The sequence below is a fragment of the Taurulus bubalis genome, assembly GCF_910589615.1.
Source record: "Taurulus bubalis genome assembly, chromosome: 19".
In the NCBI taxonomy this organism is placed as follows: domain Eukaryota; kingdom Metazoa; phylum Chordata; class Actinopteri; order Perciformes; family Cottidae; genus Taurulus; species Taurulus bubalis.
In genome coordinates this window covers 19,074,113-19,094,189 of record NC_136607.1, presented here as the reverse complement: position 1 = coordinate 19,094,189, position 20,077 = coordinate 19,074,113, and the positions used below count along the sequence as shown (strand labels likewise).

Sequence of the window (20,077 nt, the reverse complement as noted above, 5' to 3'; positions counted from 1 at the left end):
TTTTTAATGGTGCCAAGTAAAAAAAACTGGGATAAAGTTGTAGAAGTAAAGAAAGACAGCATTATCACCTTGTTTCATGTTGTACTACATATATATATGTGTGTGTGTGTGTGTGTGTGTGTGTGTGTGTGTGTGTGTGTTCTCGTGTCTCCGCCCCTCAGGAGATCTGTCTGTGCGACCCTCCGGTGGTGATGGCGCTGGTGGACGGGCCGACCGGGGAGAACGACAACATGATCTGCGTGGCCTACAAGCATCAGTTCGACCTGATCAACGAGAGCACCGGCGACGCCTACCGGCTGCACCACGTCGACGCCAACAGGGTGAGGCACACGTGCACACGTACATGCACACTCGTGGTTTTCTGATCCGATACCAGAGCCGTTAGTTGGTTTTATTTGGATGAGTCGATATCCCGCACGGCCTTGTTTGGTTTTACAGTGAGCGCCTGCTTCCGCTTCCGCCTGCTGACGTGTTTTTGGGAGGCGTTCAAGGTTCAACAAAAAAAGTGCGGGCGTTTCTAGCCGCGGCAGATGTGACGCTACGGGTCACACTGTGACTACGGGTCACGTGACTCATTTTAAATGTGGCTAAAAGGGCTGTCAAACTCATCTGGGTGGCTTTTAAAAGGATTAAAAGGACGGGTTTTAGACTGAGATAGGACTTTGTACGGGGGAGATATGATGCATTTTGTGTAAAGTCTTGATCCATAAGGGAATGTATTGTATGTTCACAAGTAATCTCACAAGGGTTGCTGTATTATATCACTTTAAATGATTCAAGTAGCTCTTGTGGTTGAGGAGAGGAGGAGGTTAACTATTTCTCCTTTGAGAGATAAGCTAACCGATCAGGATGCACGTTTTGAGGTAGTTTGCTGAGGGTGCTGAGGGTGCTGAGGGTGCTGAGGGTGCTGAGGGTGCTGAGGGTTCTGTGCACGAGGCTTTACAGCGCTGTTGCTCCACAGCTGTTGAAGGAGGGTATCGTTCATGTTGCCTTCAGGGTGTGTGACCTGACATTATTCGTTTAAAAAAGGTCTCTCAAGCCCGACCTTTTGGATCTTTTTGAAACGATTCCCTGAAACTGACTTGTCTCTCTGCCTGCAGGTAAACTTCGTAGCGGCCATTGATGTGTATGAAGACGGGGAGGCGGGTCTGCTGCTGTGCTACAACTGTGAGTCTTCCTTTGAACTCTGGACGTTAATATCTGTTCTCTGATCCAGAATATCAACAGGTTTAAAAACGTAGCTACTAACTTTAGCTTTTTTCATGTCTGCATAATGGGACAAATGGCTCTCAAATGCACAGTTACCGGTTAAAAGTTACAATAAAACAGAAGAAAGTAAATAATGAAAGTGTTTCCTGTGTGCTCTCAGACATCTGCTCCTATAAGAAGGTGTGTCCGTTTAACGGCTCCACGCCGATGATCCAGTCCAACGCCTCGGACTTCCACTTCAGCTGGAACCAGATGCCCAATGCTATTGGTAGGTTACCAGGGCAACAGTGCCCAGTCCCGGTCCCGCCCCGCCCCGGCCTGGCCGGAGCTTGTTGTTGCCATGGAAACACCGTGTCAAGCATCCCATTGGCCGATGTAATTGTGTGTGTGCGTGTGCGTGTGTGTGTGTGTGTGTGTGTGTGTGTGTGTGTGTGTGTGTGTGTGTGTGTTTATTAATGCAGAAGGTGATGAAAAGCAAATACAGTTGGTATTGAACCGGTCACCCGACCCGGTTGATAACAACATGCTGCTATCCTCCTTTCACACACACACACACACACACACACACACACACACACACACACACACTGAAACAAGCAATACAAATAGTCCTGAGTAATGGAACAAATATACTGAAACATATTGGAGAGCAATAGTTAAGATGCTCTATTAATTATTTTTTATATAAAGATGTATATTAACAATTGACCTAATAAACTTCGTATCGCTTTGTGACATTTCCCATATGTACACATCTTAATATTTATCCATATGCAGTCTTGGTCCTTTGATCGTGTGCTCGCGGTGTCGTTGCAGTTTGTGCGTTTCCTTACATCCTGGCCTTCACAACGGACTCCATCGAGATCCGACTGGTCGTCAACGGCAACCTGGTGTACACGGCCGTGGTCCCGGAGCTCCAGTTGGCCGCCTCGCGGGTCAGTATGACGCAACAGCCTCAAATGTCCCCCGTTCCTGCTCCATGTGCTTCTTTCTACGTTTTATATTTATTATATTCATTTTTAAATGGTTATTTCCAGGCCTGGAAAAGTCCTTGAAAAAAAAATAAAAAATCCCAAAGTTTTGTAAAAGTCATGTAAATGTGTTATATTCATGTGTTCATGACGTTCATTTATGCTGAGTTTGAAATAATGAATATGCTTTTAAAAGAAAGACTCAAAATATGAGCAGGGATACATACAGGCATCTATATAAATGTTTATTCTTTTAATCAAACTATTGTCTCATTCATTTGAGTCATTTAAGGTTTACTGTATGCTTTGTATTCTCATTGTTAGTTTAAATACTACATTTACTCACTTTTTACTGTTTACACCCAGATTTCACTAAATGTTTGTCATGGAAATTTGGTTTAAAGTCATGGAAATGTGTATGAACCCTGTTTCATGTATGTGAGACATGTGATTATGATAAATGCACTACATGTGTACCGACAACACACTTGGTTTCACTTTGAGATCATGAGTGTGTTTGAGTGCTAGAAGGCCTCAGTCTGCATTAGAGAAAGTAGCTGTCTCAGCTTTCTGCTTTCAATCAATCTTTATTACCCTGGTGGGAAATATGTCTGACAATCTGCATGGTTACAAATCAATAATACACTCATTATTCATACACATAGATACTTTTTAAAAAGACCACAGTGCACATGGCATAAAACAAATAGTTATTCCTCCTTTTTCCCCATGTTTCACCTTCTCTCCTCCTTTCTGTCCCTTTTTCTCCTCTGGCATCTTTACATGTTCGTCATAGCTCTGACCTCATTGACCTCATTTCCTCTCTCTGTGTCCTTTCCGTTTTTCCCCCCGCAGTCAGACATATATTTCGTTTCCTCGGCTCCGGTGAGCTCGGCCTCCAACTGCAGCTCCAGAGACACCAGTTCCCAGAGTTCCCCGCAGACGCCCACCGGCTACGAGATGCCCGTGTTCCCCTCGCCGCTCGGTGACGGTAAGCCCCGCTCGGCTGAGGCCCCGCGGGATGTTCATGGTAGCGGCTTCAGTTTGGAGATTTCGGCGCCGCCTGCAGCTCTGTTTGACTTTGGACGCCGCTCCGTTAGCCTCGAGGACATTTACATAAACCTGGCTCAGCAGAATGCTTAATTGAAGCTGCAGCCAGTTTTTTTTTTCTCACGGTCGAATCATGTGTAGTTTTCTAAGGCAAGACATTTAATCGCATTCATCTTTCCCCTCATTGCTACCTCATGCTCTCTCACGGTACAATACTGACAAATGTCCTCAGCACTACTAAAGATCCAGATGTTCAGTCTCCTTTCTATAGCTTCTTTTTTAACTAACATATAGAACCCTGCAAATAGTTTTAAATATTTATAATTCTTTTTAACTTTATATTATAGCAGACCATTTTCCACATATTTCTGATTAATCTCCACCCATGCAGCCATTTTCTTTATTGGCCATGCACGCATGTACAATCACACAAATAGACAAAACACAAGGACAACAAAATAGACGAATCAACTATGTACAAATATAAATATTCATATATATAAACATATGCATTTTCAATATGAAAATCCACTTGCATTTTCTTTTTTAAATACCCCAAAACTTGGCTTGTAAGTATTTCTGTTACGTTAAATATTCACCTATTTAAGCAAACACTCAATTCTATAAAAGAAACAGAGCAAAAAACATGTGAAAACTTAGAAGTTGCAAGATCTTTTTTTAATTGTACTTAACCCAACCCAGAGGTGTGTTCAAGGACCTTCTGACATCCTAGAGTTTAATGCTGATGAGTAGGATTGTGTGGAATTAGTTTTTGCACATTTGAAGAATAGGGCTGATGTCATTCTGTTTTTTTTTGGTCGGAAATCACTTTAAAAGACCAAATCCAGTAATGTAATAGTCTTTATTTTCTACCTCAATGGTTCCTACTAAAGATGTAAAGCTTTAAGACACACATAATATAATGAGACACGTTTATAGTATGATTTTTAATAATGGTTGATTATACTCCAAAAACAGCTCCGCAATAGTTTTTGGCAAATATTTCTCAAACAGCATTTGTTGTGGACTATTTCCAACGGTGCATTAATACATATTTTGTGCCTTTCTGCATTTACAGCAGCAGGATGGAAATGGATTTTCATACAATAGTTAAATAAATGGAGATCCATGGTTGCAACGTGCGTAATGAATTCAATCTTTATGTGAACGATATGGGAAATGGCGAGCGCTTATGTAGATGTAATTAGTGAAAATAAGATCCTTTCAATTCTTACAAGATGAAAAAATTTCAAAAAGAAGAACAGACTAATCACCCGCATACCTCCCATCACCATCGCCACCATCAGCACCATTCAAGGCGCACAATAAGTGTCCTCAGAGGCGGAGAATGCTTTCAAGGATGATTGAGGATCGATACGAGCGCCTAGCTTCCACCCAGCGTCCCACTAACGCGCTGCTCCTCCATCTTTCACCGTGCAGCTGACCTCCTCCAGATTGATACAGCCGTCTGAAAGCTGATCATATTTGCGAAGCACGGCCGCGGTCGATGACATCCAGGCCGGACGGTTCACGGCAAACGTGCAACTGGACGTCCGTTAGACTTTTCTAGCTGTTAAAAAGAGACGTCGTTCCTGAGATGCGTCGCTGTAATTCAAGGCTTGATGAGAACAATTATTGAAATGTCCTGCTTGTGTGCAGCATCAAAGGAGGCAGCGGGTATTTACAGGTCCCATTAAGGCTAACAGGGAGGACGGTTTGGACTGTCGCTGCTGCAATCAACCGAGGACGAGCTTTATGCTTTTAGGCCGGTTCGGGTAATCATTTCTCTCAAAGGGATTCTCATTTTCTTTCCTGTTATAGCTTGTTATTCATATGATTCTGCATCACTAGGAGTCGTACACCTAACAGAGAGCCTACTGTGTGTGTGTGTGTGTGTGTGTGTGTGTGTGTGTGTGTGTGTGTGTGTGTGTGTGTGTGTGTGTGTGTGTGTGTGTGTGTGTTCAGTGTGTGTAACCCTCTTCTTCATCCCTGGTTCAGATTCTATACGGATCCCCTATGGTACCAAGCTTTCCCTGTACATGTCTAAGGATGCCGAAGGTACTGCGGGATTCTCCCACAACTCGTCCTCAGTTCATGATAATGATGCTCATAATGCCGCCCCAACTAACACGCTCATGCTCCCAGATTGCACCACCCTGTCTGCTCCCAGGCGGCATGTTGACATGAACGTTGGTTGAATGTTAAGTGAACGTCTTCCCCATCCCCCTACCCTCATCTGTCCTAACTAATAAAAAGGCATTAGTGCGAGAGGGGGGAGGTGATAGAGTGCAAAGTAAAAAAGTGAAGCAGAGCCGATAACGTCGATCAAAGGGGGAGGGGGTTCAATTTACAGGGTGGGAAGAGAGGAGGAGATGCAGAAAAAGGTATGCATGAGTGCAAGAGAAAAGGGAGGGGTGGTGCAGAAGCATGAGGTTGGGAGAGAAGGAGGGGGAAAGAGGGGAGAGGAAGACGCGTCTGCCGCAGCATGATTTACAGATTGCACTGTCGCCATGGAGACTTTTGTCAGCCCTCTCTTCGATCCAAAGTGCTAGTCCAAATAGCAGAAGCACAATCAGGGTGGGGGGGGGGGGTGAAGATGGAGAAGGGGCGCTGACAAAAATCCCATCCTCTAACTGCCTGCGCGCCTGCCGTATCTGCTCCTCGGGGAGGGTTTCATCTGATGTAATCGCACCAGTAATGTGAACAAGATGCTGTTACTGATGGGGCTGCTAGCCGCCGCCGCCTCCCTCCACTGGCTTATTAAAGACCTGCAGCAAAACATCTCTCTGCTGTGGAGAATTAGACTTCAATTAGTGCTGAAAACACTCCCCATATTGAATTGTTTGCCAGTGTGATGCAGTGTGACACTTCCCCTGGTCCAGACACGCATGTGGAATATATTGATATCTATATATATTCTAAACAATTGCATGCTTTCCCCGCATTTTGTGGGTCTCTTGCTCGTTCTTCGCTGCGACAGGAGGGAACGACCTGTGACAACAGTGACACAGTGTTCCTGTCTTGACTCGCCTCTCACCCGCTGACATTTCAGATGAGACCTCTTTGTGCGGGGCAGCATCCAACATTGATTCGCTCGCATCCATGTTGTTGTCAGCCTGCCTCATGAGAAGAGCTGCTGAACTACAATACTGCCCTCCAGTGGCTCAATTGGGCGCTGCAGACTGTGTGCCATTTAAAAAGCTCCAAACATCCATCTGATGCGTCCCGAGCAGACTTTAAGCCTTTATAGGCTGCTGAATAATAGATGGTCTGCTATAAATGATTACAACAATCACAGTAGCTGTCTGTAGTAAGGATGATTCATTTTAAGAGCACATGCTGTTTCAGTAAATAGGACTATTAATCACTTTAGAGTGTCTTTGTTTGAAAATGGAAGTTTTGGTTCTAGCAGCCGTTGTTTACCATTCATTTTGATGTGCTATGGAAATTGACTAGCAGAGGCTTGATACTTGCTTGAGTTTAATAATCCATTGCAACACACACTTTCATTTTTGTGTTGTGCTATTTGCAATCAGTGTCTGTTTTGAAAACTCTCTCCAACGATGCATTCAATGACTCTTTTTAAATACATCAAATCACCAGTGTACACTTTCAACTACAAACTACGAGTTTGATTTTCATCGATACGGCACATGCGGAACATTAGAGGGTCCTTGAATGCACCACCAAGAGGGTTTCAAAGGAATAGTATTTTTGTATTGCCGTTATTGCCGGGGATTACATGAGAGGGTTAATACCACTCTCATGTCTGTCCGGTGAATAAGAAGATGCTTCACATGCCTCGCGTGTATTAGCATTAGCTACATTAGCGTCATGGAAGTAAGAAACAGGAAAATAAATACCCAGTGCATGGACAGAAGTCCCACCAGACAGAAATAAGAGTGCTATCTATCTTTTCCTCTAATTTTGTGCAAGAAACCAAATAAACGTATTTCCCAAAACTTAGAAATAGTCACTTCTTCCAAGTGCATAACCGTGCAGCAGTATTTGGGCAAAAAGTAAAATACAATGACAATGTTCAGTGGAAAGAATGCTTTTGCTGTAGATAGAACTGCATTCATGCGAGCTAACACATAAAACATTATTGCACTTCATGCATTTCTCATTAATTGTATATGTGACTCCATGTTTGCTCTTTCTTATCTCACGTGGCTCCTTCCTTCTTTCTCCTTATTCCATCTTCCTCTTCCTCTGGGTTTCTTCCTCCCAGGTGAAGCAGCATGTAAGCACATGTTCAAGATCCCTCTGTGCAACTTGGTGGGCCGCAGCATCGAAAGACCCCTGAAGTCCCCGCTGGTCAACAAGGTCCTGACGACGCCGGCCCCCGCCATGGTGCCGCCGACGCTGCTCATCGCCGCCACGCACTCGCTCTCCCTGTCGCGCATGGAGATCAAAGAGATCGCCAGCCGCACACGCAAGGAGCTGCTCGGTAAACACGCAATACACACGCAGTGCATTTATTTTACGTTGATGTATTTAGTCAGTAAATATGCGTAGTAGCTTTTCTATCAGCCACTTAGCTTAGCTTAGCTTAGCTTAGCATGAATTCTGGAAGCAGCAGCAAACCTGGCTCTGTCTAAAGGGAACAACATTCCCCTTCTGGAACTGGAGGCATTATTTTTTGGGGCTCATGAACATGAGCTCAGCCTTGATGGATTTTTTTCAAATTTGGCACAACTTGGGCTCAATGATAAACTGATAATCATTGTACAAGTTTACGTTTATGTTTATCTACACTTCATATACTTACATACATAATTTGCATTTTTGCACTCTCCTATTGTTTGTTTATTGTCTGTTTTATTTACACCTCACACACTTAATATACACATGCATACTTTGCATTTTTGCACTTGTACTGTTTACGTTTAATTTAATTCCTAAATTAATACTTTTTTTTTCTTTCACCCCAGCTATTTTATTTTATTTTTATTAATAATAATAATGCATTTCATTTTTATCGCACTCTTCCTTCAAAGGAATCTCAGAGTGCCACACATATAGTAAAAACAAATAAAACCAATTAAAACATAGTTAAATCAACCCATTATAATAAAAATAAATAAAAAATGTAATAGCTGACAATAAATTAACTCAAGGTAAAAAAATGCCTTCCTGAATAAAAAGGTTTTTAGGCCAGTCTTAAAATTATTATTATTATTATTATTATTATTATTATTATTATTATTATTATTGTATATACCTTTCATCCCTGTTGTTTTTATATCTTATTTTTGTCTTTAAATTGCTGCTACAACACCAAATTTCCCCTCTGGGATTAATAAAGTATATATTCATTCATTCATTATAATTTACTGGTCAAAAGTCACTATTTTTGGCCCAAACTCAAGAATTCACAAGCTAATTTGTGAAACTTTGCACAAATGTGTATCAGGGTGAAATGCCCGCTGTAGCTTTATACTGAGGAGAGATATGAGAGTGCTATTGATCTTCTGTGATAACTGACGTCGAGAAAGCCAATAAGCGTATATCCCAAACGTCAAACTATTCCTTTCACTCGTTGACGTTTTATTTCCACACAAACGAAGGCTTGACAGAGGAGCCGAGTGGAAAGCCAGACAGCGGGACGGTCAAGCAGAGGAAGATGAGCAAGAAGAACACAGACGAAGACCCCAAAGCTCGAGCGCTGACGTCAACGAACAGCGACAGGTATCAGATCCAGCAGCAGCAGCAGCAGCGACGTCGCACATTTAAACGGTTGCATGATGCGATGCTCGAGTCGTGTGTTTTCTGACCGCAGGTTAGCCTCAGACTCCGTAGAATCGGACCTGGACCTCCAGCTGCATTGCTCGTCCGGTTCGGAGGCCGAGCCGGAGAAGCCACGAGAGGAGAGCCCGCCTCTCGCCAGCGCGTTCGCCCTGTCCACATCCTTCGAAGAAGACGTCCTGGACCTAAAGTGAAGACAATCCCACCGTGCACTTCTCCGCCCCCCCCCCCCCCCCCCCCCCCCCCCTCCCCCTTGCCCCCCCCTCCACTCCTGTACTGTCACCGTTACGTCATCGTTTGAGTTGGTTTTGTTTTTCAATCTGTTTCTGTTTTTTTCTTGATTTGATCTCCCCGCATCCTGGGTCTCCCCCCTTCAACAGACGAGATGAGTGCAGTGGGATGCACGACGTGTCTGCGTACCCCCTGGGTGTGTGTGTGTGTGTGTGTGTGTTGGGTGTTTGTGTTGCCCCGGAGCAAATAACCCAAAGAGGCGGTGAGGCGGTGTGCGACGCCGTGGTCCATTCAGCCTTGAGATAATGTTACCGGTTTGATGCCGAACCACAAACTGAATGTAAACCGAGGCACGACAAAAAATCTCTGCGTTCACAATTCCCTCTAATATGTGTTGTATATTCCGATCCACTTTCAAATGTTGTACGATATGCATATGTTTGTGTACATGAAAATGCATACACAGTGACAGGCGCACATGCCTGTCATGCATATTTATAGATATATTATAAAAGTCCATTTTATTCCCATATTTAGTGAACGTATGATGTGTTATGCTCTCTGCATATCTTAGTCCTTTATTATTCTCCCTATTCACAGTATACAGGTAGACAGGGCTGGAGGCAAAGTCTCCCACAAGTGCCATTTCCCAGCATCATCCACTGAACTACACCTCTAACAGCCACCATATGCTGGTGTCTGACAGTAGCAGCCATGATTGTAGTCCTCTTTCGATGACTATATGGTGTCCCACAACTCAGTTTGGATAAGCTCACTCACTGGAGACGGACTTAAAACAGCATGGCCTGCCTTTGCTAAATGTTTTGTGACTTCTGCTCCCCAAAAAAAAAAACTTCTATGGAAACCACGACGTCTGCCACGTCATCATAACGCAAACCACGACAGAGACGACAGAAGTGTGGATGTTTAGAGGGACGATGGCAAAACTACAAGTAAAACACAGCATATTGGAAAAGTTAAAAGCTAAAACTGTCTTGACAAAAATAGCATTAAGTTTAAAGTGTTTTCAATGCGTGTCCTTTTTCTTTTCTACGTCAAAGGTGCAGAAAGATCATGAATTTGGAAATACTCCCAATTATTGAAACAATGCAACGACTTCAACACCGTTCAATTCAGAAACTCCCTTCAAACTAAATGTTCAACTCACTGAGGACGTTGTCAGAAAGCTTCGTTTCTTCCATACGTTCCAAGTGATCCTGTGTTTTTCATGAGTGGGTGACATCACAGGCTTTGTGGGGTCTCTACCCCTCAAACTGTCTCTTTAGCGTCCTCTTCCTCCCATCCTTTTCACTCTTCAGACGCCATTCTTTTCCGCCGAAGCGTAGAACAATGTGTCGTCTTTCAAACAATGGAAATATTGAAGCAAACCGCCCCAGGCCGTGTGAGCGATGATCCTCAGGACTGCCGTCTCTCTCCCGGGAGCCTCTTGGCAGTTAGCTGCAGTTATTCACTCAGACGTACACACAAAGCAAGTCATGGCCCTCCAAGCAAGGAACTCATGCTACAAAGTCACACATGCATGTCCACACACTGTGGGAAGACACATGCATACTCATTTCAACCCCTTTCATTGCTTACACTACATTTGCAACCCTTTCCTACGATTGCAACTCTCCATACTTCATTCATGTAAGGTTAAGCCAGCGATGCTGTTTAGCTCCCAGCCATCCATCAGGCATTGCTCCCCGCTTTTTGTGAAGCAATATGGCTCAGCGTCAGCTTTTTTGGCAGCCGGCTCTCACTCCCTCTCACTTCAATTTCTTCAGAAATAGCGTTCTCAAGTATAAATGCACTTTTCATTCCAACTGAGCGATGAGGAAGTCCCGTGAACCCTGAGTCCACCGCGCCGCAGGGGGAAGATGCTCTGCCTAGTGAAGCCCAAAGAGAAAGGCTTCGGGATCCACTGGTACGATAGGTAGAGCAGCAAACTGGGAGCAGTGGTTCTAACTATGCTAACGTGTGTGTTTCACCACACAGCAGCCTTCAGATGCATGAGCCTCCTTCTCTTTCTCACGCCTTCCCTCTGTTCTCCTGCCTGTCTCACGATAACACAAGAAGAAGAATGTTGGGGTTAAAAAGGTCCTCTGGTGTTTATGACTCTGGGGATGCCTGTCAGTTACAGTTTGTGACACTGCTTCTCCCACGTACGATGTTCCTATTTCTCTCGTATTTCTGTCAAGTACTCTTTGTTCCTACCTCCCCTTGGCATTTTCACTGTTTTTTTTTGTTTTTTTTGAATCTATATTTACTGTTTAGACTGTTGCTGAACCTCTCTGTGATATCAAAATGAAAGAAAATGAACAAAAAAAACACCAAGTGTCTTAAAATATTGTATCGCCATCGTTTTTAATGCCAAGTACTACTTGTAAATGTTTGTGTATCAAATGTGGCCTCAAATGAAACTGAACTATATTATTATTATTGATATTATTATGATTATTATTTGAGCAATTATTTTAAACAAGTGCTGTAGACCACTGCTGTGAAAGTAGTCGATTCTGTTCATTGATATGTAATAAATATTTATGAAATTTCAACTGTTTGCTGGTTTTGTTGGTTTTGACTCTATTTTTCCAATCATATATACAATCTTAGTTTATACAGATTTCAAAATGTCTTTTCTTTTTGCAGCTTGTTCAAAATTCTGCTTCCGGGATTTGGAAAACAAGAGAAACAATATTTTACTCCTCCAGTCCTTAATCGCCTTCAGACTTGGTTTAAACATTTTAGAGATATGTTTATCTACATGTGTCTACCATTGTATTCATATGTTCCACTGCTTGTGTGAACCAAAGACCTTTGGTATACCAATTTCCATCACCAAAATCGATATACCACATGAGTAAAGTTATGTTTTCACAACAAATATGAACAATTTCCAAAATCAATATTACATTTTTCAGCTTTCATCATATTTTCTCTTTACACTTGTGCCTTGGGACAATGGTGCCTCATTATATAGATAGCTGAGATTCTTCTGTTATTGTTGTATGTATGCATCATATGCAAGTGACTTTAAAAGGAGACATTTAAAAATGATGTAAAATCAAGAAAATGACCCCAGACCCCAGAGTGTTAAAAGCTCTGATGGGCCTTGAACCCATGATCAACAATCAAGTCAAAAAGGAGGTCTACAAAGAGACTAAACAACTATATACTCTGTGCATCTGCTTGTGTAGTGGTGGGGTCTGCCCATGCATTTAATATTTAATACATTATCATAAAAATATAGATTATGCATGAATTATATTCGCTGTTATGTAAAGATTCTGAATACTTCCTACATTACTTAGTGGTGACAGTGGCCACAAGGTGGAGATACAGAATTATGTAACTGCACTTTGATGAAATCACCCCCAAAAAATATTTGTACTTGCCACATTCTCTCTCTCTCTTTATTGAAGCCTACACCCATGAAACAACAGACTTTCCCAGCCTATAAAAATGTATCTCTAGACAAGAAACAGTCACTCTCACTATGAGATTAGTGTGTGTGTGTGTGTGTGTGTGTGTGTGTGTGTGTGTGTGTGTGTGTGTGTGTGTGTGTGTGTGTGTGTGTGTGTGTGTGTGTGTGTGTGTGTGTGAGTCAGGCCTCACAGCTCATTCACTCGGTGAGTTCATCGGCTGAGGCGTGTAGGAAAGAGGCCTCTCTTCCTTTCCCCCTGCGGCTGCAGACAGGTTGAGACGACCCCACCGCTGACGCATACCGGACATAGCCGCTCCGCTTTGTCCCTGACATGTCATTAGCTTTACGTTTCACCCAGATCAGATGTATCGCTAATGCTCATTCCCCCACTCAAAGCCAAGGCTTAGGCTTTTCCAGTCCTCCCACGTTTTCAGGGTTTGTTATTTTTCTTTTGTTGGGAATATAGAAACTCCATAATCACGAAACATTACTGCTCTGTAATTTGAAAGTTTAGTCATCACTGGATATGGGATAACTGGAAATACATCATCTTAGGGCTGGGAAGTTATTGGTTGGCGCCAAATACAAGTCACACAGGTGTGAGAAATAACCAAGCCCAAGGATGATGTGATATAAAAAACAAAACAATTTAACTTGTGATGATGGAACAGGTGATTGGAGCAGGTTGTCGTGCTGTAAGTGGTGGGAACCCTGTCTGTAAGTATTATAAGTATGTCTGTAAGTATTATAAGTATGTCTATAAGTATTATAAGTATGTCTGTAAGTATTATAAGTATGTCTGTAAGTATTATAAGTATGTCTGTAAGTATTATAAGTATGTCTGTAAGTATTATAAGTATGTCTGTAAGTATTATAAGTATGTCTATAAGTATTATAAGTATGTCTATAAGTATTATAAGTATGTCTGTAAGTATTATAAGTATGTCTGTAAGTATTATAAGTATGTCTATAAGTATTATAAGTATGTCTGTAAGTATTATAAGTATGTCTATAAGTATTATAAGTATGTCTATAAGTATTATAAGTATGTCTATAAGTATTACAAGTATGTCTGTAAGTATTATAAGTATGTCTGTAAGTATTATAAGTATGTCTATAAGTATTATAAGTATGCTATAAGTATTATAAGTATGTCTGTAAGTATTATAAGTATGTCTATAAGTATTATAAGTATGCTATAAGTATGCTATAAGTATTATAAGTATGTCTATAATTATTATAAGTATGTCTATAAGTATGCTATAAGTATTATAAGTATGTCTATAAGTATTATAAGTATGTCTGTAAGTATTATAAGTATGTCTATAAGTATGTCTATAAGTATTATAAGTATGTCTGTAAGTATTATAGTATGTCTATAAGTATTATAAGTATGTCTGTAAGTATTATAAGTATGTCTATAAGTATTATAAGTATGTCTATAAGTATTATAAGTATGTCTATAAGTATGTCTATAAGTATTATAAGTATGTCTATACAGTACGTGTGTGTATAAGTATGTCTATACGGAGGTATATAAGTATGTCTATACGTGTATAAGTATGTGTATAAGTATGTCTATACGTATGTGTATAAGTATGTGTATAAGTGTGCGTATAAGTATGTCTATACGTATGTGTATAAGTATGTGTATAAGTATGTCTATACGTGTATAAGTATGTGTATAAGAATGTCTATACGTATGTGTATAAGTATGTGTATAAGTATGTGTATAAGTATGTCTATACGTATGTGTATAAGTATGTGTATAAGTGTGCGTATAAGTATGTGTATAAGTATGTCTATACGTGTATAAGTATGTGTATAAGAATGTCTATACGTGTATAAGTATGTGTATAAGTATGTCTATACGTGTATAAGTATGTGTATAAGAATGTCTATACGTATGTGTATAAGTATGTGTATAAGTATGTGTATAAGTATGTCTATACGTGTATAAGTATGTGTATAAGAATGTCTATACGTATGTGTATAAGTATGTCTATACGTATGTGTATAAGTATGTGTATACGTATGTGTATACGTATGTGTATACGTATGTCTATACGTATGTGTATAAGTATGTCTATACGTATGTGTATAAGTATGTCTATACGTATGTGTATAAGTATGTCTATACGTATGTGTATAAGTATGTGTATAAGTATGTGTATACGTATGTGTATAAGTATGTGTATAAGTATGTCTATACGTATGTGTATAAGTATGTGTATACGAATGTGTATACGTATGTGTATAAGTATGTCTATACGTATGTGTATAAGTATGTCTATACGTATGTGTATAAGTATGTCTATACGTATGTGTATAAGTATGTGTATACGTATGTCTATACGTATGTGTATAAGTATGTGTATACGTATGTGTATACGTATGTGTATAAGTATGTCTATACGTATGTGTATAAGTATGTCTATACGTATGTGTATAAGTATGTCTATACGTATGTGTATAAGTATGTGTATACGTATGTCTATACGTATGTGTATACGTATGTGTATAAGTATGTCTATACGTATGTGTATAAGTATGTCTATACGTATGTGTATAAGTATGTGTATACGTATGTCTATACGTATGTGTATAAGTATGTGTATAAGAATGTCTATACGTATGTGTATAAGTATGTGTATACGTATGTGTATACGTATGTGTATAAGTATGTCTATACGTATGTGTATAAGTATGTCTATACGTATGTGTATAAGTATGTCTATACGTATGTGTATAAGTATGTGTATACGTATGTCTATACGTATGTGTATACGTATGTGTATAAGTATGTCTATACGTATGTGTATAAGTATGTCTATACGTATGTGTATACGTATGTGTATACGCATGTGTATAAGTATGTCTATACGTATGTGTATAAGTATGTGTATACGTATGTGTATAAGTATGTGTATAAGTATGTGTATACGTATGTGTATAAGTATGTGTATAAGTATGTCTATACGTATGTGTATAAGTATGTGTATACGTATGTGTATAAGTATGTGTATACGTATGTGTATAAGTATGTGTATACGTATGTGTATAAGTATGTGTATAAGTATGTGTATAAGTATGTCTATACGTATGTGTATAAGTATGTGTATAAGTATGTGTATAAGTATGTCTATACGTATGTGTATAAGTATGTCTATACGTATGTGTATAAGTATGTGTATAAGTATGTGTATAAGTATGTGTATAAGTATGTGTATAAGTACACATACTCCCTCTTGGCCCCTCAGGATAACACAGCACAGAGCCAAATATCTTGCATAATAGGTGGAGGAATGCTGGAGCTTTGCCGCGGACTTTTGTATCATCTCACATTCCCACAAAAACACACACACACACACACACACACACACACAAAGGGGGGCCCGGTTCCATTTAAACCAGAACACACACTCTCTCTACTGTCTCTGCACAACCAGGCCAAGTCAACACAATAATGTCTCTGAAGGTGTAAAAGGTTTTATTGCTTACAAAATGCATTTTGGGGTTTGAAAACCTCTTTGTATACATTAAATGGTATAATAAATTATTATTAGAACACTTTAAAAAAGCCTCGAGCCACGTTTTCACAGATAAAAAATGTTCCACCGTTTTTGTTTTCTGCAGGTTGTTGCGATATTTATTCCCAGAAACAAACTCAATTAGTTAGGATTCCTTTCTTCTTCCCTTAAAATACTCAACTCCAGAGACACAGTAAAAGCATCAACCTGTATTTCACTGAGCTATCAGTCATTATGTCAGGATCCATTACGCTTCTGCAAACAAACATCAATACAACAGATGGAATATGCACACGGGAAGTGCTGGAAAGTGCTGGAAAGTCTTCCAATGTGGCCTCAACTAAACGTCTACAACTCTCCGCCAGTTGGTTTCCATCAGTTCGTATCAACAGAACCTTGTTAAAAAGACAACAGCGGGCGACAAACTTCATTTTTAAATAGTACAGTACTGGGATGTCAACTTCAAACAACTTTTAAGACATTCTCACATTTTGACATTGTAAATAAAACACTAAAAAAAATACTGGCAAAATCTCTACGAACCCCATCTACGATGTAATCACACACCTATTGCACTCTAACTGGCGTTCTTGTCTCTTATCTTCTCCCCTCGCTGAAGGCCTCTCCGGTATCCTCCTCGTGCTTTTTCTATGAAAGACCGTAATCAGTCTTTCCAGCTAGAACAGCCCCTCTAGTTTCCGTCCCTCATTTCCAGGTATTCAGGCGTACGCTGCCACCGCTGTGAGGATCTGCAGAGCCATGGAGACACAAGGTATCTGTGCCACGATGTAGGCCAGAGAGCGGGTTGGCGCCTGCAGGGCGAGCAGGTAGGCGACGGTGTGCAGCATGCGGGCCACGAAGAAGACCATGAAGTGGAGGCGGGCCACGGCCAGGCAAGGGCCGGTCATGGAGTAGATGGCACCGAGGAAGAGGAAGGGGAGGATGTTCTCCATGTCGTTAATATGAGCTCTACGGGAGACGAAGGGTCATTTAGTCAGGTTTTAAAATTTCCTGTTAAGTCGTGATTCACTTTATTCCTCACTGGGATATTTAGTGACTCATTCTAGTTCTGGATTATGTTTCTTCTGTAATTTTCCTGAATATTTGGTGCCCTGGAGAATGATGAATTGTTGCATAACGCGGATGATGTACCTCACATGCAGCGGATGTCTCTGACTTTCTCCTTTCGGCAGATCAGTCAGACTACTCATCACCACTGGGATCCACTATTGCATAATATTGTTCGAGGGAAAACCTGCCCAGTTCTTGCAGAAATAGCGCACTACAAAATAAAATAAAAGACGAGGCTCGCAGACGAAGCAGAACACATCAAGTTGTAGCGATACACAAACATGAATTGATATCCAAGCCAGATTTTTTTGGGGAAGTAGTTTCCCAATCACAAATTCATAGACGGGCCAGGAGGTTGAAAAACAAAGGGGATTGTTTCTACAAGTATAAATATGTGACATGTGTTCCTGACAACGTCAAACCAAGCAGTAAAGCACATCTCCTGCAGGCTGTCAGCGCTTTTAAAACCAAAGCGGGAAATCACATGACCCCATAAAGAGTGGCATGGAAATGGAAAAAAAATGTATCTGCTATTATTCAATAATTATTGGAAAATCGACATTTGCAGTTCATAATAATGTTCTGTGGGCACATGGAGGTATGTAAGGTGCAAACACAACATCACAGAAACCCCAGAAGCTTCTGTAAAACATTTACAAAATACTACTAATCAGATACACAGTGACTGGATGCAACATCCTCATGATGCCATGGTGGAAAATACTTTTCTCAGATACTTAAGTACACATTTGAGGTACTTTGCATGATGTTGTTGTTGTCGTTTCATTTCATGCCCCTTTGTAAATAACTTTACAGAGGCAGATACTCAACTATACTGGTTTGAAAGCTTATTTTACACATTTTAATTTGAGGTATGATGAGTTTATAATTATGAAGCATCCTAACAGCATATAAAATACTATAAGTAATAAAAATGCGACTTAAATGCATCAATATTCAACAGGCCTAGTATAACCCTTGCAGGCCATGTTCCTATAAGTGTTGTTTTTCTTACATTGTGGTACTTTATACCCAAGTAAAAAGCGGAATACTTGCTGGATAATCTAATGGAACACAAGGGATTGTAGTATTAACTTTTAAAGTAAATAAGGAGTTGTACTCGCGCTTCCGGCTCTCTTACCTCCGGCATCTCTCCACGTACGGGTCCTCTCTGTGGAACTGGGAGCCTCCGTGTCTCAGCGCGTCCTCGGGGTTGGCAAAAGCCTTTCATGGAAAAAGGAAAAGAAAGTGTCAGTGAAAGTTTCCCGGCGCAGAACTCACGCTGCTTTCTCCGCTCTGATCCAATTCCTTCTCCTTCATCACTCACCTTCTTGCGCAGCCTCACTTGTCCCGTTATTATCGCGATGACGTACATCTTCATCACCAGAAGCACGCCGTAGAAAACGAAACAGGAGAAAACTTCATTTCTTATCAAGACTGCCATGGTTGTGTGTTGATGGTCCACGCTGAGCCGTGTTGGGACGCAGAGGAGTCTGAGTCTGGTGCGTGTGTGCGTAAAGCTGCGTAAAGTGAGAGTGAGCCGGAGGGAGGAGGCTTTGTACCGGCGTGATGCCTTCACGGTCCACCCACCTCCTCGAAGCCTGATGACAGGTTTAAAGAATAAAACCGAAATGCTTCATTCATAATTCCCTGAATCACAGACAGAAAGCTCTTGGCACGCAGAACGTGTTCCCCGAGGCAATAGCTATTAAAAAGAGTTCAGATTACTCATGAGGGTATTTTATTGTTGTAGCTGGTAGAGGTGGAGTAGGCTACATCTTATTCATTTGTATGGGTAGTTCTTCCATATTAATATTCTACATATATATATATATATATATATATATTTATATATTTATAATGGTAAATTGTTATTCCAGAACAATATTATATATATGCCAGTTTATATATATATATATATATATATATATATATATATATATATATATATATATATATATATATATATATATATAATATTTTTATAAAATACCTATCCTTCAATATACAAATTAATAAAAAATATTATTAAAAATGTTAATATAAAACATATATAATATACAAATTATTATATTTAAAAAAATAAGTATATTTAAAATATATATATAATATTGTTATGAAATAACTATTCTACAATATACAAATTAATAAAAAACATTAAAAAAAATATATATAAAAAATAAAAATGTATATAATATTGTTATGGAATAACTATTTACCATTATAAATATGAATATATGTATACTTCAGAACTTCATAGTTTGACTTAAGCGCTTGGTCCCCTGAAGACAGGGCGGCCCAAGTGAGGATCATTGTGTAACTTTAGGTGAAAGATGAATTATGATCTGACTCAGAGTCAGACGATTTGACTTGCTTATGCGTATTGTGGTCGTCATGCTGAGAAAAGGATTTCATGTAAGACTGCTGGCAAAATATGGGTTGAGCAGTTAGTTGCAAAACAAGGAAAATTCCCACCGCAAACGAGATGAAGGTGGTGCCATGATCAGTTACTGTAGAGGCTCAACATACAATGCGTCTTCATTTCATGTAGTACAGTTAGTCAGATGTTGTAGAAAGTAAGTAAGTACATTTGCTTCAGTACAATTCTGAGGTATTTGTACTTGAGTTGAGTATTAAATTCATTTTACTTATATTTTTAATTATGAACTTTTTACTCCACATTGAAAACAATACTTACTAATTAGTATGGAGATTAAGATTTAAATAAATATGCAATCATACAAGATATTTATATAGATTAGTACTTCTTTGGATTAGAGCTGCAACGATTAGTCGACTAATTGATTAGTCCATTGTCAGAAAAATAATCAGCAACTATT

General features: G+C 40.0%; 2 protein-coding genes across 2 annotated transcripts in view; one reads left to right on the top strand and one right to left on the bottom strand.

The window, feature by feature from the left end:
* The window catches only part of garnl3 (GTPase activating Rap/RanGAP domain like 3), a gene marked incomplete at both ends in the record, with an annotated part of 55,712 nt that extends 46,540 nt beyond the window's left edge, over window positions 1-9,172 (top strand). The window contains 9 exons of the mRNA XM_079235714.1: window positions 162-320; window positions 1,101-1,167; window positions 1,370-1,477; window positions 2,026-2,144; window positions 3,036-3,171; window positions 5,229-5,288; window positions 7,462-7,680; window positions 8,801-8,921; window positions 9,013-9,172. Coding sequence (XP_079091840.1) covers window positions 162-320; window positions 1,101-1,167; window positions 1,370-1,477; window positions 2,026-2,144; window positions 3,036-3,171; window positions 5,229-5,288; window positions 7,462-7,680; window positions 8,801-8,921; window positions 9,013-9,172 — 1,149 coding nt within the window. The remainder of the gene's footprint in view (window positions 1-161; window positions 321-1,100; window positions 1,168-1,369; window positions 1,478-2,025; window positions 2,145-3,035; window positions 3,172-5,228; window positions 5,289-7,461; window positions 7,681-8,800; window positions 8,922-9,012) is intronic.
* A 6,937-nt stretch (window positions 9,173-16,109) lies between these two features.
* On the bottom strand, window positions 16,110-18,740 carry ptges (prostaglandin E synthase). Its single transcript, XM_079234774.1, has 3 exons — window positions 18,565-18,740; window positions 18,379-18,461; window positions 16,110-17,135 (listed from the first exon to the last, which is right to left on the bottom strand). The coding sequence occupies exons 1-3, from the start codon at window positions 18,679-18,681 to the stop codon at window positions 16,886-16,888; spliced, it is 450 nt and encodes a 149-aa protein (XP_079090900.1). The 5' UTR covers window positions 18,682-18,740; the 3' UTR covers window positions 16,110-16,885.
* Between the last annotated feature and the right edge of the window lie 1,337 nt (window positions 18,741-20,077).